Source organism: Clarias gariepinus, chromosome 4 (assembly GCF_024256425.1).
Source record: "Clarias gariepinus isolate MV-2021 ecotype Netherlands chromosome 4, CGAR_prim_01v2, whole genome shotgun sequence".
Taxonomy (NCBI): Eukaryota; Metazoa; Chordata; class Actinopteri; order Siluriformes; family Clariidae; genus Clarias; species Clarias gariepinus.
The window spans coordinates 35929977-35951662 of NC_071103.1; the positions used below are offsets into that span (position 1 = coordinate 35929977).

Below are 21686 nucleotides of genomic sequence, written 5' to 3' on the forward strand. Positions count from 1 at the left end.
TAGCTACAGAAATTACTAAATAAAACTAAAATAGCTACATAAATCACTAAATAAAACTAAAATAGCTACAGAAATTACTAAATAAAACTAAAATAGCTACATAAATCACTAAATAAAACTAAAATAGCTACAGAAATTACTAAATAAAACTTAAATAGCTACATAAATCACTAAATAAAATGAAACTAGCTACAGAAATTACTAAATAAAAGTAAATAGCTACAGAAATTACTAAATAAAACTAAAATAGCTACAGAAATTACTAAATAAAACTAAAATAGCTACATAAATCACTAAATAAAACTAAAATAGCTACAGAAATTACTAAATAAAACTAAAATAGCTACAGAAATTACTAAATAAAACTAAAATAGCTACAGAAATTACTAAATAAAACTAAAATAGCTACATAAATCACTAAATAAAACTAAAATAGCTACAAAAATTACTAAATAAAACTAAAATAGCTACATAAATCACTAAATAAAACTAAACTAGGTACAAAAATTACTAAATAAAACTAAAATCGCTACATAAATCTCTAAATAAAACTAAAATAGCTACAGAAATTACTAAATAAAACTAAAATAGCTACAGAAATTACTAAATAAAACTAAAATAGCTACATAAATCACTAAATAAATAAACTACTGTAACTACATAAATCACTAAATAAAACTAAACTACCTACAAAAATTACTAAATAAAACTTAAATCGCTACATAAATCTCTAAATAAAACTAAAATAGCTACATAAATTACTAAATAAAACTAAAATAGCTACATAAATCACTAAATAAAATGAAACTAGCTACATGAATTACTAAATAAAACTAAAACAGGTACATAAATTACTAAATAAAACTAAAATAGCTACATAAATCACTAAATAAAATGAAACTAGCTACAAAAATCACTAAATAAAACTAAAACAGCTACATAAATTACTAAATAAAACTAAAATAGCTACATAAATCACTAAATAAAATGAAACTAGCTACAAAAATCACTAAATAAAATGAAACTAGCTACAAAAATCACTAAATAAAACTAAAACAGATACAGAAACCACTTAATAAAACTAAAAATCACTAAATAAACCTAAACTGACTGCATAAATAACTAAATAAAACTAAAACATCCACAGAAATCACTAAATAAACACATTCATTACAGAAATTACAAAGTAAAGCTAAAGCAACTACAGTATATAAATCTTTAATTAAAATAATCCATGGGCAATAAAATACAATACAATTATAATGCTACTGTTTGGTGCTGTAGTTCCAATGTTACATTTTTTATAATGTTCTGTAATGTTTCCTAATATTCAGGGGATATTCTTACCTTATGTACCTTATGAAGTCTTACTATCATACAGTAAATGATCACCAGTACTGCATTTCTGCAGTTCATACAGAGCACAGCTTGACTCCGCCTGGTCCGAGTCAGGAAACCTCAAGCATTCTGAAGTACAGTATATGAGAATGTGTTGGACACTGTGCTGCTGTTTTCATGAGCTTAAGACTCTAGACCTCACCATGGAATTGTCTTATTTATCCATTTATTTATTTGTTTGTTAACTGTTACAGTGGTAGAAATCAGAACACACTACCACACTATGTAAATAACAACAGCTACTGTAGGTACTGTATTTTAACTATCTGTGTATTTTGAATTTAGATTTTTATTTATAAGTTTGAGAACTTCTGTTCCTCCAAATGAAATCAAAGCCATAATGAATGGAATAGTTTTAAAAATGCTTAGAAAGTCAGTGGAGTATTTGTGTAGAACTCCATAACGAACATTGGGAAAGTTCTCGAGCAATCCCGTCTGCATGAGGTGCAACCCCGTGGTTGGAGACGTATGCTCTTTCTGCATGAAGTCTAGCTACTCATCCAGTACGCTAATGGAGCAAATCTGTTCTAAACATGAGCTGAAAACATGATCCACTGTGCATGCAGTCATGCTTTTGTGTATATTAATGTCCACTTTGTGGTAATAAGTACACATTACCTCCTACACATGGTAGTACTGTATTTAGACTTTCTTCTGACACTGTGTGAGATGATTGCTGTCTGTGTGTGTGTGTGTGTGTGTGTGTGTGTGTGTGTGTGTGTGTGTGTGTGTGTGTGTGTGATAGGTTTGAGCAGCAGTGAGTGTTGGCAGCAGCTCAAGGCTTCGTGCTTCAGTGTGAACTGGACTGCAGGAGACGAGCAGCTGGAGGTGATCAACGCCTCCACGGGCAAACGCAGAGACTGCGGAGCTCCATCACGACTCTGTAAACGTGCACTTTTCACACGATGGAACAGAGTCTACCGCAAAGTAAGAACTGCTCCGCCCACACACACACACACACACACACACACACACAAGCGAAGGCTTTGCAGCCATCAAGGTTGAATTCAAATGTACTAGTTCTATTTTGTGATGAAATGAACCTGCACACATTCTCAATCAGCCTTCATTAATATAAAGATAAAACTCCGTACACTGCATTCACACGCTTCATGAAATTCAGAATAAATAAAACGCTCTGTCATTTTTATTTTATCCGTGTTGCATTAATAACATTGACAAGGGCAGTTCGTGTCCAAGTGTTTTGCTTAAGGAAATAATAAAGTAAAAAAAAAAAATACAAACAGACACAAAAAAAAAAAAAAGTGAATAAAAATAAAGAAAAGAAATCAATTCATTAATATGGAAGGGAGAAGAGCATTACGACTGCATGAAATGTAATGAAACTTAAGCTGCTAAGTTTAAATACTGTATATGAAACCTTGTAATGCGTCTTTGTTAAATTTCTATTGAAACTCATTGATTTTTTTTTCTTTAGCATGGTTAGAAGGACCATAAAATATAGATTATATATAAAGCAAAAGGACCCCTTTAAAGCCCCACCTCTTTACCAGTGTCTGTAGCCTTTATTTGCATACTGAAACCTTATTGGTGCTTACATTTTGTGATGCAATAACACTTACCAGTCAGATTTTTAGCTATTTGTATTGTTGTTTCTGTTCATCTCAAGATACAGTCAGTTTCCATTCATCCGGCAGCTCTCCCACATCGCACAACAGTTACCTGTTGGGGAGTTTAAGGACTAGCTAGTTAGCAAGTTAGATAGACAGGTAGGGTTATTGATAGATAGATAGATAGATGGATAGATGGATGGATGGATGGATGGATGGATGGATGGATGGGAAATTCCAGAGATTGAGAGTAACACAAAGACAGGTTATAGATGTGATTGCACACCCTACATCAACAGTTAAGACAACAGTTAGTTGTTACTTTAAGACACAGAGGTCAGCCTTTCTGTAATAGTTCTTGCAAGAACAGTATTGTCAAGTGCATTTGCAAAATCCGTTCAGCACCATAAAGAAACTGGTTCTCATGAAGGCCGTCCCAGAAGGGCGAGACCAAAACCTACCTCTACCGCAGACGAGAAGTTCATTTAAAGTTATCAGCCTGAATTAACGCACCTCAGATTAGAGGCGTTATGAAGTCTTTACAGAGCAGAAGTAGCAGAAACATCTCACCATTAACTGTTCAAAGGAGATTAATGCATTTTTTGGATGACTTCAGCATTCCTTTACAATGTAGAAATGAATAAAAATCAGGAACCATCATGGACCCCAAACTTTTGAACGGTAGTGTGTATATAAAATATATATAAATGAAGTCTATAAGTCACTAGTAATAATAAGAAAAAGACCTAAATGAATAATACTAGTAAGTGAAATACAGTGCAAGCTTGATGTGCAGTTGTGTTTATGGTGTCATACAGGTAAGAGTGTGCTTCTCTTGGTGTGTGTCATGCTGGTCAGTGCTGGTCATGAAGCATACCGGGGCGGTGAAACACACGGAAGAAAGAGCTCTCCGGTTTCCTTTAGAGAGAGAGAGAGGGCACTTTTTGGGCGAAAGGGCAAATACTTTTTTGTTGCGCCACTTTTGAGTTTTTTTTTCTGTAAAAGAACAAAATTTCTTCATAGCTGAATTTCTGATGACTTTCGGCTGGTGTTAAACCCGTAGATGTCATCATGATAGTGCTGACATTTTGCGTTTTTTTTCCCGAGAAAGCACAAAGAGATTAGCATTAAAGCTCTCATAAGTTTCGAGGTTTGGCATTTTTACGATCTCTAACCATAGCTTAAGCGGAAACAGCGTGAAGTCTGAGTTTTTACAGAAAACAAGTCAGGATGTTTGTAATGAGTTTCACTTTGAGGAAAAGAAAGAATAAAAAAAGGAAAACAAGTAAAGCACACGGCCTCATCATGGAAGTGTACAGAAGAGCTCCGGCTGCTCTACCAAATGGTGGCAGTTAAAGTCTAATGAGTGTAGAGCTGGTAATCATCATGAAAAGCACTTGAGCAGCCTCCCATCGCAAACGCTCGGCGAGCACAGTGAGAGACGCACGAGCACACACGCTAATCTCCCAAGAAACTTTACTTTCCTCCGTGCCTCTTCTTCATCTGCTGCACCTCTCCTATCTCCTATCTGTGTGTGTGTGTGTGTGAGAGAAAATGTGTGACAAAAGAAAATGCACCAAAAAGCTCACAGAATGTTCAATTGCTTGTGAAATTTAAATGGGGAGATTACACAGCTGTTGAAGTTCCCGCTTTGTGCCGGCTCATTCGTTTTTGTTTTGCTCGCTCACACTACTTTTTTCCCCTTCTTCTTGTTCTTCTTCTGCAGCTGGTAGCGAGCGCTCCGGGTTCAAGCGCCGGCTCGCTGACGTACGGAGAGGCCAAGCAGGCGGCGGCGTCCTATCAGAGCGCGAAGGAGCAGTGGGTGCGAGCGCTGAGGGAAGCCGGTTTGGGGACGTGGGTGCGGAAACCAGCAGAGCAAGAGCACTTCATGCTGATGGCGTGACGACTCAAACACGGACAAAACAGCGAGAGAGAGAAGGAGAACGTGAAGACATGCTTTTCCCAAATCCTGACAAAATGAAAGTGAAAAAAGAAAAGAAAAAAAAAAGGGTTTTTGAGAACATTTCATTCTCACCTTCCAGCGTCCCCTTCCTCTACTGTCACACTCCACTAAAAGAGTGTGTTTGTGTGTTAACCTTCGACAAAGTGAAAGAGAGCAGCCATGTTGTCATCGCTGGCCCGTTTCCGGATGCTTGGCCCCTGTAGAGTTCTTCGCACACCGTCCAATTAAAGGTGCTGTCAGAATGATGTGCCCCTCCTCCCCCTCTTTACTCTCTCTCTCTCTCGCTTTTTCTATCTCACACACACACTTATATAAGCCTTACCTTTTTTTTTTCCTTCATCAAGCATACAAGCTCTCTTGCTCTCACCTCCAAAAGAAAAAAAAAAAGAGCAGGAGGGTGGTTTGACATTGCAGCGACAGGTTAATTCATGCCCTTTTGTGTGCAGCAGAGGGAATATAAAGAGACGAGTGGAGGAAATGGTGACAAGCTAACATAAATGGTGCCATTAAAGCAAGGCGGGTCTGTACGGAGCGCTCGAGCTGGTACACTTCGCAGCTTTAATACCTCGCCACACATGACGTGTGCTTGTTTTTTTTTTGTTTTTTTTTGGTTCCTTGCTTTTGTGTTGCTTTACTGTATATTTATTAAAGGCTTGTTAAAATGAGAAAGGGATAAATCAGACACACGAGAGCGCTGTGGAGAAAAACTCACTTTTTTTTTGGTGTGAAATATCCAGTGTTTTTTTGTTTGTCAAAGCCCTGTTCATAAAGTACAACAGCGCTATACAGATAATGATAACTTAGCCATTGTGTTTACAGCCTGGGGTTTTGACACATTTTTTTGCCATTTTTTTTTAATTATTATTCAGTAATACAGTATGTTTTATAAAGTTTTGCATTATTATTATTATTAATATTATTATTTTGATGGTGTTACTAGCTAATTATCAGGTCAGCGGGTTTATCATGCAACACACAGAGGACTAAAGTGGACTAAATGAAATAGATTCGTCTTTAGGACTAATTTGAAATTAAACATCTGTAATTAAACATGGACATGTGTCTTCATGAGGCTAGTTAACAGCAAACAAAAACATTAAGAGACATTAATATGACAAAGTTTTTAAACAAACGGGTATTTTACAGTAAAAGGTGGATTTACATAAAACTTAAATTAATATTTAAAATAATACCTTACATTAAAATTCAAGTCAGGTGTCCTGCCTTTTTAGGCAGTAATGAAATGTCAATTCTTTTTTTGTTAATATACTGTACAAGCAGCCTGTTTTATTTGATATGCAAATGTAACATTTTGGTCTTAATTTTCAAAAAATAAAAATATAGATAAATGAATAGATATATAAACACTGTAAATCTAAAAATTGTTAACAGGAAAAAAGCTAAAGAAAAATTTTAAATAATGTTTTAGTTCTAGAGAACAAAAAAAGGTAAATTAAATTAATGAAACAATAAGAGTTAAACTATATAAGTAATCGTCAACAAAACAACTTTAACATAAAATGTTAAAAACAATGATTAAAAATGAAATCTGGAAAAATTTTACTTAATAAATATTGTTATTGATACTAAATAAATATTGATATTGTCTAAACCGGTGACAAAATGAAAAAAAAACAGCATAAATATAAATTTAAAACTGTTAAATCTATTGTAACATATATAATAAAAACAAAATAAAAAATATTAAACAAATCAATTTAGGTGGTAAATAAAGAAACAAAAAACCCTCGAACACAGAAGGTAATTTTATATTAGATTATATATTTTTTACATTAATTTAAATTTTAATGTTTCAACAAAATTAAAAGTTATTTAAAATAACGAGTTACATTATAATTGTATCACCAAAGTTTAAACCATGTGCAAAAATTTTTTTTTTAATATTTTATTTCAATTTTCTTTGCTTTTTTGTAAACCATTTTGTCTGTAATATTATTTCTGAATATATAGGTTTTTTTTTTTAAAAGGCTTCTGTTTACATATTAGCTGATTTGTTCATAATGTCACCTGTCACTCAAATACAGTGGGAGGGATAAGATATTATTATGGAAATAAGTAAAAAAAAAAAAAAAGCCTGAAACAGGATTGTGTTTTTATTCGACAGCCGAACACAGATCTCTCTCATTTGTTCTACTTTTGTCCTCTGGAGTGAGACGGAAGTTTTCCACATAGCAGTCTGATAACTAACTAAAGCCTGTTTTAAAAGATCTTTTGTCTTTTGGTCATGTGTGTTATTGTTTATCCTTCACTAATGATTCGGTGTATAAAGCAGCATTGAAAGAGTGACACCTAGTGGTGATGGCACAAACGTTCACTCGATCCTCTGCCCCGGATTTGTAAATGATCTCTGAGCAGTGCATGAATCACTCCTCTTTGCCCCTTGTTTCGGTGTTTTTTTCCCCTCAATCTGTGACTAACTGTAGACTGATATGTAATAGACTGATGCAGTAGATTAGGATGGAGAATGTCGTCCTCCATCATGGTCTTCCCCGGTCTTATAAACCTCGTGCTAATCCACGTAGCAGCCGCGTTGATCAATGCAAGGGGGGGTGGGGGAGTATGATGCACCTCGGCACATCATCCCTGCTTTATCTACACTCCTTTATTATACTCGCTAATCACTAATTTCATCCAAAATGGTTGTGAAATGTTTGATTTCTTTTTTTTTGCTATTTATTCCCCTCCAGAGGTTACACTGATTTGTAAAGAATCTCAACATAAAAAAAAATAAAATCACGAAAGTCAGTAGTAGGCATGACTGAACGGCAATATTGTAATTTTCTCTGTACATTTTGTAAACTTTGTAAAAACAATAAGGTTTAAAAGGAAAAAATAAATAAACAAAAAAAAAACACTTGAGGTGTCTGAATAAGATGTATATTTAAATCTGCAATTATTATGCTGCTAAGATCTGTACATTGCTCTTCAGTTGTACCTTAAAAGTGAATGTTTATGTGAATAAAAACAGCATAAAAAAATGTTTTCTCTAAAAGTTGATGTGTTTTTGCGTGTTTACAGGATTTGGAGTCGAGTTATTCGTATGAATATTCATACCAACACCCACTGAATGTACCCCAGCGTTCAGAGGAAATATTTTAGCATGTATAAGCGGATATTATAGTTTCTCAGTAAACAAGTTTTCCCTCTCTCCCAAGATATTTACAGGTCGATTTTTCAGTGGGTAAAATTCTTATTATGATGAAATAGTATCTATCTATCTATCTATCTATCTATCTATTGTGCTCTCCACAATTATTAGCGCCCCTGGTTCTTAGACTTTTTTTTTTTTTGTTATTGCGGAGCATAATCTTACACTGAAAATTTTAGAAAAATCTAACTTTTAACACAACTGAAAAAAAAATGAAAAAAAATACCCAACTAAAAAAAATATATTTTTTAATAAAATCATCTGTTCCACAATTATTGGCACCCCCAATAATGACAAAAACTGCTTAAATTACATTTATTTACATGTATTGTTAGGGGTGCCAATAATTTTTTTCATAGATTTTTAATAATTTTTTTTATTCACTTGAGTTAAAGGTTTTCTACAATTTTCAGTGTTAGATTATTCTTGTGCAAAAAATGAAAAATTATTAGAAGCCTAAGAACACATCTTAACCAAGTGTGCCAATAATTATGGAGGGCGCTGTATCTATCTTATTTGTTTGAAAGTTCTACCTGCTAACAGGTTAAATTTTCAGTGCATAAAATACTAATGTCAGGTGATTATAAGGAAAAGGATTTTCTCTCTAATTTAAGATCTTTTAAAATAACTTTTGGTTAAAATCTGTGAAACTACTAAATAGAAAGTTTTCTTAATCAAGTAAACTGCAATACCATATACAGTACAAACACACAACTCTTTATTACAATTGTTTAATACATAAGCAAAAAAATCCCAATAAGAATCCTTCGACTAAATGTTAAAGGAAACTAATCAACGTTATATTTCCTCTTACCCCTGAAGTGATTAATTACTAGAGATCAATTTAGTGGTAAAGAGTTTAGAGAAACAGAGATATAAGTCAGTAATGATTTAGTGACAGGAACGTTTATTTAAATCATGTGGTCATGTGGTACAGCGTGTGGTCATGTGATACAAAGGAGTTTAAATCCAGCACATTATCTCCAGCTTCATCCATCACTGCTCCAGTGTCTCAGCTAAACCAGATTTGTGTGAATTCATGAAAACACTCACAAGCCCAAAGCACGTCTTTACGAGTGTGTGTGTATGCGTGTGTGTGTGAAAGACAAAGGAGGGAGGGGGGGTGTCTAACCACAGGACGTCTAGTCTGATATCAATAATCTATTATCTGATCACAGTTCTTGTCTTACAGAGCGATATGACCCTCAGTATGTTGGATGTGTGGTGATGTGATGTCACGTACATTAGCTATGTAACACTATTCAGAAAACACCGCCATCGAAACACGTTCACATTGTAACAGGTTTAAACTCCGGAAACAAAAACAAAATCTAATTACACAGCGATCACAACGGTGACTTTAATTAATTTATTTATTTTTTAAAGATCTGACAGACAGCAAAAGTTTTCATGCAGACCGATTAAAGCGATACCGCTCTCCAGCGGACAGTGTGTGCGTGTGCGGTGCGAGCCGGCGCCGTCTGTCCTTTTTACACACATGGAGTAACTGTTCATCACTATTTTAACGCTAAATTCTATACAACACAAAAAACGCAATAAAAGAATCTCTGTACATAGGAAGAAAGGTGACGAAGCTCAAGAGCGTAAAACAAAGCCGCTTAGCATGTTAGCATGTTAGCGTGCAGCGTGTTTTCCCTCCTCCTGGGTTGTGTAATGCCAGAAAAAATAGAGACAAGAAAAAGAACGCAATAAAAGAATCTGGATCTTGAGAATATAAATAATATGTATATTTTTGATTTCCTTACATTTTTTGAGAGAGGAAAAAGGAGGGTCGAGAGAAATTTCTAGACATTTCTTTTTAGGACTGATGATGAAAGCGTGTGGATATGGCATAAAAAAAAAAAGCGCGGATAATACGACAAAAAATCTAATCAAATAAACTAAAGAACAAAAATCAGAGTGCTGTAATGCTTAAAATCCGATTTATTCTTTATAACCGCATATACAGCTCAAATCACAGCTTTATATCAATACTAATACGAGGGGTGAGTCAAAAATTATCTGCACTCTGGCTGTAGAATTAATTTTAATTAACTTTAAGAAAAGACAATTACATACATTTTTGAGTTCAGTTCATTAGAAGTCAATTTGTCTTGGTAGAGCCCCAGGTCAACAAAGTCTGATGGAGCGAGATCAGGACTATAGGAAGGATGTGTTTTTGCAAAATATCAACAGTGTGGGCAGAAGTATGAGGACATGCATCGTCAAGTGAGATCACAACGTCCTTAGATATTAGTCATCTGTGTTTAATCTGAAGTTTAGACTTTAGCTCTTCAATAAGTGTCTCAATTTAAGGATCACTGCTGATATTTGAATCATTTTTCGGATGATGTTTAAATACTGGATCTTGAGAATCTCAGAAAACTGTAAGCGTTGATGAATTTTCTAGCTGACTTTTGAACTTTTTCTTAGTCGGCGATTGAGGATGTTTCCGTTCAATACTCTGCCGTTTACTCTCACACTCGTAGTGATGAATCCGTGTCTCATCACCGGTAATAATTCTATTTAATGAAATTTCATCTTCCTTAGGGCATCGCTCCACATTTTGTTGGCAGATATCCAAATAATTCTGTTTATGCTCTTCGATGAGTTGTTTCAGCACCAGGTACACCCTCAGACCACAAAAAATGAATCACTGCACGCTGCTCTTCCTTCGTGCAAATCACCTGTTTTTTTTTTTTTTTTTTTGCTCGGACTGAAGTTACAATGAACTGATGTAAGATGTTTACACCTGCACAGCAGTGACTGGGGAGACAGGAGCCCTGAACGGAAAGCGTCAGACCGATATAACCAGAGTGAGGATCGTTTTTGACTCAAATTAATGTTAATGTTAATATTAATGCGCTTACTCTTCGTTAGCATTGCTATAGCAAACGCTCACTTGCAGGGGTTTTTATTGTAGACGATGTATATAATCAAAGACTGATAAATGGAATTTAACTAAGTGTTTCTGCTGTGATTTTAAACAGATAAAAATCACATCACTAAATAAACCAGTGTGATCTCTGGCCAAGCTCTAAGGTACAAGAGAACGACAACAACGTTATGTGTTTTATTCTTCAGTTTGAAAGGAGAAAAAAAAATGATAATAATGCTGTAAAAGGCTGAAAGCCAATCAGATTCTTGTTGCTAGGCAGATGTACCTCAGCTCTGTAGTTCAGCTCTGCTCAGCTCTTTTGATAATTTTTTAAAATTTTATATTAATTCTTTTGTAGCACTCAAGTGTAATTTGTGAGAAGTGTATCGCGGCGTTGTGTAACGACACGCAGTAAGCATACTGCCTATCGTCCACCTGAAAATAGGTGGGAAAATATCTAACACTCCTTTTCTGGAATTATACGTGATGATAGAGCTGACTGACACAAGTCTGGGTTAAAGTGTGTGTGTGTGTGTGTGTGTGTGTGTGTGTGAGAGAGAGAGATTGTCATGTTGACGATGTGGGTGTGTTCATACTGATGCATCATCTTCATCACACACACAGACACACACACACAGTACAGTATGCACACACAGGATCTGAAAAAAAATCAATACACCAATAACAAGAGCTTTACTGAGGATCCAGCTGTGTGTCAGTGTGCTTAACTGCACAAGCTCTGTGCAAGTATGATTGAAGAGTGTGTGTTTGTGTGCAAGTGTGTGAGAGAGTGTGTGTTCACTTGTCCTGCAGCAGAGCAGGAATGTTGATGTTCCAGCCGATTGCCTGTCGATCGAAGCCGCAGGTGAACAGGTTACACGCCTGGTTTTCCTCGTTCCACGCAGAGCAGCACACCATGCGCCGGTGACCCTGCGCACACACACACACACACACACACACACACACACACACACACACACACACACAGAGGTAAGGAGCAACGCTAACACCATCCACAGAAACACATATATACCACTACAAAATACAACAAAAAAACACCACAAACACATGTACACAAATAAGGATTTAAGCTGCACAAACAACCTGGAAGACAACAAAAGCTAATGTGAGATTTCACAAAGGCATAGTAATGCTACACAAAAATATGCTGCACAAAAAAGGATTGAAGTGAAACATACTGTTATGCTAAACAAGCACACACCTTAACGTTACACAAGTGTACTACAGCGCCTCACAAACACACCACAGCGCCTCACAAACACACCACAGCGCCTCACAAACACACCTTACCGCCACATGAGAACATCACAACGCCTCACAACGCCTCACAAACACACCACAGCGCCTCACAAACACACCACAGCGCCTCACAAACACACCTTACCGCCACATGAGAACATCACAACGCCTCACAAACGCACCACAGCGCCTCACAAACGCACCACAGCGCCTCACAAACGCACCACAGCGCCTCACAAACGCACCACAGCGCCTCACAAACGCACCACAGCGCCTCACAAACGCACCACAGCGCCTCACAAACGCACCACAGCGCCTCACAAACGCACCACAGTGCCTCACAAACACACCACAGTGCCTCACAAACGCACCACAGTGCCTCACAAACACACCACAGCGCCACATAAGAACATCACAACGCCTCACAAACACACCACAACCCAACACAAACACACCACAGCGCCTCAGAAGTAAAGCTTAATACTTCACAAACTCACCTTAATGCTACACAAAAAGGCACACACAAGCCACTTAAACATGCATGCTCAACTAATTTCTACTACGTACACAAACATATTAATGCCACACAATATTATCTTAAGGCCATATGAGCGCACTTTCATTCTGCACAAACGCACCTCAAAAAAATGTATGAACCTTAAAAAAGCCAATTAATGATACACTAACACACACACACACACACACACACACACACACCTGTCTGTTGCTGCGTGGGAGGCGGGCCAGTCGAACCCCAGTCATGTCGAACAGCCGGACCTGTCTGTTGTCGTGTGGCAGGGCGATGATCCTCTGGTTGGCTGAGACACTTATCCTACACACACAAACACAGCCATGTACACAGAAGAGAAAGTTACACAACCTTTATACAACCACCGAACCTGAGTGAGGGATTCTAAGGTGTTTCTGTCCATAAGGTGCTTCGTCTGCGTTACGGTTACCTGTTCACTGCCGAATCAGTGCGGATGGTTGCTATGGGCGACCGCATGTTCTTCAGGTCCCATACCTTGACGGTGCGATCGTCGCTGCCGGACACCACGTTGTCTCCCACTGTGAACACAGCCGATGTCACCGTGCTGCGACACACACACAGACACACAACAACGAGAGTAATGATTAGTTTTTCTTAGTTTGGTACGGTAACAGTCTGGTATGACTAAAAATAATAGTCTTGGGGTACAATAATATTTGCGCACCCACACTTTCCTATGATCGACTCACGCTGTTTTTGTGTTTTTGAAAATAAATAATACTAACGATTTGTCAATCAGAGAACGTTCGGAAGCTGAGTAAACCACATGACCCTTGACCTTTCCCTTAACCATCGTAAAAAATCAGTGGCAGCGATATGGATGTTCATTTAGAGGTCACTTAGAGAGAGAAGGCAAAAGTTCATAGTGGATTGTAAATTCAGGATAAACCCAGTGCTGCTTCTTGCAAACACACACACACACACTCAAAGAGGTCGGCACACTAATTTAATGGACCGAATATTTCTAATCTCCTGTGTCACTCTCCGCTAACATTCTGCCTCCTCTCATCTTCCCACCTCCCTCCTGGTTGAGTTGGCAGAATTACGAAAGTATAGAGAGAGAGAGAGTGTGTGTGTGTGTTTGTGTGTGCGCATGTGAGAGAGACTATGTGTGTGGGGGCAGGTTTCAACTTCATCCCCCTGTTCTGCTTCCTGATTTAAATTAGCACAGTCCGGGCTAGTCGCTCCAGTAGCCGCTAGCCTGGCTAATTTGAATTGACATGATATCAAGGTTTAATTAGGGCTAAATTCTGCCGCATTAAGCGACCGAGGCCCGGGCTCCGCTGGTGCTAATGGCTGCTCCTGGCTCGCTCCGGAGTGGTTCACGACGAAAGCGAAGCGTGAAAACGCTTTCTGACATCTCGAGGCGCCATGGGAGCGTGCGGGTGGAGGGGAGGGGCGGGACAACGAGGAGGTCGGGGTAATAGATTAAAAGCTTGATTAAAACCCTATTAGAGTGCTGACGGTATTTTGGTAAATGTTCCGTGTCCCCTGGGAGCCGCTGCCGCGCGAGCAAGGTCGAGACTGATCGGGCGGGGGGTGATGGTGGGGGGTTAGTCTATGAGCATGAGGCATGGGGAAGGGACGGATTCGCAACAGGAATAGACAGATAATAAAGAGATACACCGGGTTAAGGTTAAGTTTAACATAACCTCAGCAGTAACTGTTGTTACTCACTAGGGCTGTGCAGTTAATTGAAATCATATCGTAATCGCGATGTGAATATGCGCAATTTCTAAATTGCCTTACAGCACGATTTTTTGCGCGCTCCTGACTTTTCCCGTAATATGCTATTTAAACAAATCACAACACAGCGTGCCTAAACAGAGCGCGAGAACAGAAGACCGAGCTTAACGACAAATAGGCTACAGAAACAGGGAGACCCACGCACATACACACACTAGAGCTGAAACAATTCCTCGTATCTCAAGTAATTCGATTACAAAAAATTATCTTCTGTCTCAAAGCTTCTTTTAATTAATTTTAAAAGCTTGCGTTATGTTTTTGCGCAATTATTTGTTTGTCTTGACTGCGCGCTTCCGCCACTCAACACCGACGAAGAAGTGATTACGTCACCCACAAAGCGGAATGTTAGCTGTGTATTGATTTGAGGGAGCGTTCTGTTACGGGCTGCAAAATGGAAAGGACCAATAAAAATATCAGCGAGCCAAGAGAAAAAAAAACCAGGAAGAGAAAACTACAGAAATTGTCAGTAAAGGCTTATGTTATACCTGAGATGTAGATTTTGAAACTTTTAGTTCGGAAAGTTAAGTTGCACAACATAGTGTTTTTGTATAATTAATTGTTTTAATGTGTGTTTTATGGGGGGGGGGGGGGGGGGGGGGGGCGTGTTACTAGGTGATTTTTTATTTTTTTTTGCCTTATGTTTTAGAGACATGTTACAGGTCTTTGATAAAGATCTATTTGTTTTCCTTTGGAAAAATGTATTATATTCACACTGTAAAACATGTCTGTGTTTGTCAAAATCGTGATTAAAATCGAAAACGCAATATTGTTCAAGAAAATCGTGATAAGTTTCTTATGTCCATATCACTCAGCCCCACTATTCACTGCATCAATTAGGGTAAAAAAAAAAAAAAAAAAAAAAAATTGTTGCTAGCTAAATCATATTAATCACTGCAGTAATTATCCAATAAACGGCTTTTAACTATTTGCTTATTTAAATCTAAATTATATATCTTTTTTTCCAGATAGAGCTAATCAGATCTTCAGAACGTCACATCTCTTTATTTCTGCGTGTGTGAGAGAGAGACAAGTGAGTCAGACGGCCGTGCCGGGGTGAGAGGTCTCCAGGCTCTGAGGGAGCAGACACACTGAGTACAGCGAGGCTTCTGCCACTTCTCATTTGTGCTACTCGTTAGTCGTGCGCTAATATCACACAATTAGGAGGTGATACGTGCCCGGTGCTCAGCCTGCTGCTGTCCTTTGGAAAGCCACCACACAGTGTCAGACTTCATTACCCATAATTACATCTGAGCATGAAATACACACACACACGCACGCACACACACACACACACACACACACACACACAGAGAACTCTTTTTCTGAATGAGTTTTCTAGCTGTTTTTCTTTTTGGTAAGTGTGTATGATCTGTGACAGCACACACACACACCCAGGATGACACTTCCAGCTTTTTACACTAAGCAGAAAGCTGGGAGTTACGCGAGTGCCGCCACAGAAGGCCCATCTGCCGTAGTGCTGATCTCATCAAGGCTCCAGAGGCGCAGAGCTGATCAAGTGAGACTGGCATATGTCGACTGACACGGGAGTAAAAAAAATAAGGAAAATCCTAAACTTTTCTACAGTAAGACACACAGGGAAAATGTGTAGAGAGTGATGTCACTTCCTGTCTTCTTCGAACAGTATAGACACTCAAATTGCTCTAAACAATCCAAATGCTTCAAACCCTTCCAAGTCCCAAACTCTATAACGCTCCAAACGCTGCACACAATAAAATCACTCCAAACACTCCAAACACTATAAACTCTATAAAGCGCTCCATACATTCCAATCGTTCCAAATGCTATAAATGCTCCACTAAAAACGCTCCAAACACTATACACAAAAATATTACAAATACAACAAAGAATAGATAAGAGAAGAGGAAAAAGAAAAGAAAAAAAACTATAGATGACAGAGGAGGGAGAAAAGAAACAACAGATGAGAAGAAAAGAAAAAGAAAATGTGAGAGAAGAGAAGAGAAAACAACAGAAGACAGAAGAAAAGAAACATTAATCAGGAGGAAAGAAAAGAGACTAGAAAAAGTGATGAAGAGAGAACAGAAGAGACAAGAAAAATACAATAGAGGAAAGAAGAGAAAGAGAAGAGAGAATATATGAGAGGAAGAAATGAGAAAAGACAAGAAGAGAAGAGAACAGAAGAGAGGGGTGTGATTGTGTGTGTGTGTGTGTGTGTGTGTGTGTGTGTGTGTGTGCGCGTGTGTGTGTGTATGTGTGTGGTCCTGATGTGGGGTTCAGGGTGCGACTCATTCATCTTGTGGTCCCTGAGCAGTCGAGCATGAACTCCTGCTGACAGCGCTACTCCACTCCATCACCGTGTTTCTCTCTCTCTCACACACACACACACACTTTATAACCCTCAGTCAGCTCTCGCTCACACACATACACACACACACACACTGCATTAGGCCTGTCGAACCCCTGTAAGATGCCACAGTGCACCAGACTGCCACCACCTGACATATTGTGATCACTGCAGTATAATCTCCCCACTTTAATACTTTTTTTAAAATCATATCACACGTGAAACACCAGGAAGGAGCTAGAATTTGTGCATACGTGCGTGTGGGTACACAAATTAGATTTTCTCTTCAACTCTCATCTGCTCGCCATGGATGCATCAGGGTTGCCAGATCACACTGACAAAATCCCTTCTAGAGAGTGCTGAAACTTCACCTACTCTTATTATAAGGAAAAACAAAACAGCCTAAATAGTCTGAGTACTAGAGCAGCTCAATTAGATTTGCACAAATGTTGATATTAAAAACAGAACAGGTGAGAAGAAGAAAAGAGAAGGAAATAGAGGAAAAGAAGAGAAGAGTACATGAGAGGAGAAAAAAATACATGAAAGGAGAAAGGGAAAAGAAATGAGGCAGGATTAGAAGAAAAGAGAAGAAAGGATAGACGAAAGAAAGAAAACAAAAGTCAAGATAAGGTATGGAATGGAAAGAGAGACAGAAAGGTAAAATGAATATGAAAAGAGAGGGAAGAATCAATAAGAGCAACAGAAGAATAAAGAAAGATTCTTTCTTTAGAGAGAAATAAAGAATAGAGTGAGAGAAAAAGCAATAGATAAAAGGGAGAGAATAGGGATGAAGGAGATGAAAACAGAATAGAAGAGGGAAAAGGTGAAGATAGGAGGGCAGATGAGGGAAGGGAAAAGAAAGGAAGAGAAGGAAAGAGAAGAGTGGAGAGAATAGGATAAAGGTAAAAGACAAGAGAAGCACATTGCTATTTGTGTAACTGGAGTGTTGATCAGTGTAAATCAGCCCTACAGTTCAGCTGAAGCTCTCATCACGCTGTGGTGCTGCAGGTGGATGTTGTGTTTGTGCTGGAAGAGCTCGGGTTCGGTCCTGTACGCTCTTACTGTAACCTGGATGTTCCACAAATGCTGAAACAGACCTCGAGCATCATCACTCGCTCTGCAAGTAACAACACATTAAACAGTCCAACGTGGAGCTTTATTTTCCTCGACTCCATCAAGGGCTCTGAACTGATGCTTGACCGCGAGCCGCTGCTAATTAACACATCGCCATGGCAACTCATCTCAAAGTGCTCCTGAGATCTGTTTGGAAATTCTGATCTGAAGAGTCGCCGGGGCCGAACAATCATCCGGAGGAATCGTGAGGCCTGTCGCACCTCATTACACTGAAGAACAGAGGAAACCCAGTTTATTTGGTCTGACTTAATGTCTGTACGATGATCTGTGTGTGTGTGTGTGTGTGTGTGTGTGTGTGTGTGTGTGTGTGTGTGTATGTGTGTGTACACAAACATAAACCTTCCAAACTTTCAATGCAAACATTCTCACAGCTGAGCAAATGTGTGTCTAAAATTCACAGCTTTAAATTACTCACTTTGATGCCACCAGCGTTACAACACACATGATACACACGAACACACAACCACGACCAAACCTTTATTACACAACAGACTAACAACAAGCATCTGTTTCACTGTGAAGACTAGACACACAGATGTTAATGAATAGATACATGGATGGATGGATGGATGGATGGATGGATGGATGAACACATTTGTGTATAGATGAATAGATGAATCCCTGAATAGGTACAAGGGTGGACAGATGGATGGATGGAAGGATGGATATGAAGTTGGAGGAGAATTGGCATAATATATGACCTTACTATAAGAAAGATAAATAGATCAATACAACTAAACTTAAAGACAAATGAACAGATGGGTATGACTAAACTGGGAAATGAATGGATGGATGGATGTGTATGACTAAACTGGGTAAAAAAATGGATGGATGGATAGATGGATATGGCTACTGAGGAAAAGATAAAGAGAAACAACTGAACTTGGATGTGTATTGGTAGGTACAACCAAGCTGCAAGATAGATGGACAGAAATCCTATACTGGGAGATGAATGCATGGACACCGCAAAACTACACGAAGGATGGATGGCTTTTACAAAACTGAGGAAGGATGAATGTTACCACGAAACTCTGCAATGATAAATACATACTATTAAAATGTGAAAGGACAGAGCGATTAAATACGATTAAACTGGGGTGAATAATTGTTGTGACTAAACTATGAATGGATGTACACAACTAAACCAGCAAAAGAACAAAAGATAGAAAGACACAACCAAACTGTGGATGGATGGATGGATGGATGGATGGATGGATCGATTGAGAGAGGGATGTATGCATTGATAGACTGAGCTGGGATAGGGATGAATAGATGAACCCAAACAAACTGGAAGAAAGAAAGATAGACACAACTAAATCGGAAGATGAATGGATAGATGGACACAAAACTGGGAGGAAGATGGATAAATAGAGGGGCACAAGCAAACTGGGATATTAAGTGAACAAATGGACCCAACCGAACTGGAAATGGGATGGATGGATAAATAGATGAACACAACGAAACTGGAGAGAAGGATGGACATAACCAAAGTTTAAGGAGAAGTATAGATGAAATGATGGACAAAACCAAAATGTGAGGAGGATGGATCAATAGATGAACAAACTTGGAGAAAGAAGCCTGGATGAATTGATGGACAACCAAATTGTGAGGAGGATATAATGATAGATGAACAAAATCAAACTAGGAGAGAGAATGAGAAATGGATGAACCCCAAAAAACTAAGAGGAGGATAGAGGGCCACAAGGAAGCTTACAGGATAGCAAGATAAATGGACACAAGCAAACTGGGGAAAAGATGGTTGGAAAGCTGGACCTAGTTAAAGTGGATGTAAAACAGTCATACTGGGAAAAGAATGGCTGGATTATTACAACTAATCTGGGAGAAAGACACTTTAACCGACGTCAGAACTGTCCACAGGCAACATGGACAACACGACATCTCCAGGATCCTGAGGCCATGTGAAGCACCTCAGTGTGAACTTCTCACGGCAAGAGGAAGCACAGCGAGAGAAAGCACTAACAGTCAACGCTGTAAAGAGTGTGACAGCGGGGGAAACGCCCCGTGGTTCGACAGCTAATCTCATTAGGCTCGGTGTCTAATGGCGAGCGTTACAGTGCGATCTGATGGAATCACCCACGTCGAGATTCAACGTAGCAAGAAGTGAATAATCCAGGCACTATTAAAGCCTTTAGCAGCTGTTCCACACTTCCTCCTTTACACTTCGGCTCCACCTCCAGCAGGAGAGCTGACAGACCAGGATTTACACAGAAGAAGGTCAAACTGAGATTTCTCCTCAGTCTAAGGGACTGTGAGATAAAACATAGCGATACCATTATAATAACTGAGAGGGTTCCTGCTATCAAGCTCAGCTAAATTACCAACGTTAAATTATAACCAATATTTCGTCTACAGTCTTTAGGAAGTTCATGTAAATGCCACGAGACTAAATGACCAGGCCAGGGATTGTAGAAATAACATTTTTACTGTTTTAGGTGCTGTACTGCCATCTAGTGGTTGTTAGTGTGACTGCAAAATATGCAAACCTATATGCTTTCCTAAAAGGATTACAAAGTAGGGAAAAAGCTGGTGTAATTACAGCAGGCGTTTTTAAAATTATGTCACACTGTACAATTGTGTGTGCGTGTTGGGGGGACTAACCCATATCTCTTTTACCAGAAATCCTGACAAATAACAACATCCACCAGGGTTGAAATGAGTATCACTTTCGGTATTTATGGCCATCTGAGATAAAACACTCCAGGAGGACAGGAAGAAGTGTCTCTTAGTGCACATCTGTACCATACCTTGTGCATTTTAGTCAACAGAAACGCATTAAACACAACAAGAAAAACAATAAATGCAGCCATTGTGTTTTTTTAGTGACCACAATTCTTCCTTCCCGTGCACAAAAGCCTCATCCTCAGAGAAAAACACAAAAGTAATAATATCCACTTCCAAGCTTATGATTTTTTAAAATTATTTTACAAAGAAATTCTCGCTTGGTAAAATCGAGACAACCATTTTTACCTCACACTTATGCTGAATAAAATATTAATTCAAAAAGAAAAAAAAAAGAAAAAGAAAAAAATTACTGATAATTATGGAATGCTAAGTATAATTAAAGTACTAGGATTTACTAATGATATAAAAATCTTATTTATGAGATAGATTCTAATTTTGAAGTCAAAATTAAGGAAAATTAAGTCGCCGTTTCAAAATAATTAGATACAATTTCAATTACCTAAGTCATAGTCATGAAACACTAAATCATAACTATTAGATGCTTAGTAACATCAAGATATTTTATAATTCTAAGAAACTAATTCATACTCTCAAAACACTACATAATTATTATGAAATATTAAGTCATAGCTATGAGATTCTAAGCCTTGAGACAGAATTAATAAAGTCATAATTATGGAGTACTATGTTTATGAGATACACATCACATCAGAGAATAAAGTATAATTATAAGATTCCAAGCTATAATTTCAACACAAAGTCATAATTATGAAATATTAAGTCATATCATAATATACCAAGCCATAAGCTCAAGGCATTAAAATGGAATTCTGAGAAATTAGATGATCATTTTAAGGTATTTAAGTCAAACCAAAATATATTATGCATCTGAGATAATAAGTCATAATCTCGAAATAGCTAAGCTTAGTGTTGGGAGATGTTACTTTTTAAAGTAACTAATTACATTACAAAATGAATGTCTTAAAAATAT

At 37.9% G+C, this 21686-nt stretch overlaps 2 protein-coding genes across 4 annotated transcripts in view; one reads left to right on the plus strand and one right to left on the minus strand.

Moving 5' to 3' along the window:
- The window catches only part of adarb2 (adenosine deaminase RNA specific B2 (inactive)), a 221776-nt gene extending 216017 nt beyond the window's left edge, over nucleotides 1–5759 (plus strand). Inside the window, exons 9-10 of the mRNA XM_053495458.1 lie at nucleotides 2144–2325; nucleotides 4696–5759. Of these exons, the coding sequence (XP_053351433.1) occupies nucleotides 2144–2325; nucleotides 4696–4872 (359 nt within the window). The 3' untranslated portion in view covers nucleotides 4873–5759. The remainder of the gene's footprint in view (nucleotides 1–2143; nucleotides 2326–4695) is intronic.
- Nucleotides 5760–8988: 3229 nt separating this feature from the next.
- wdr37 (WD repeat domain 37) overlaps nucleotides 8989–21686 on the minus strand; it is a 41653-nt gene continuing 28955 nt past the window's right edge. For all 3 annotated transcript variants that reach the window (XM_053494049.1, XM_053494048.1, XM_053494047.1), the window contains exons 12-14: nucleotides 13199–13333; nucleotides 12957–13071; nucleotides 8989–11909 (exon numbers count right to left, since the gene is read on the minus strand). In XM_053494049.1, the coding sequence (XP_053350024.1) occupies nucleotides 11778–11909; nucleotides 12957–13071; nucleotides 13199–13333 (382 nt within the window). In that variant the 3' untranslated portion in view covers nucleotides 8989–11777. The remainder of the gene's footprint in view (nucleotides 11910–12956; nucleotides 13072–13198; nucleotides 13334–21686) is intronic.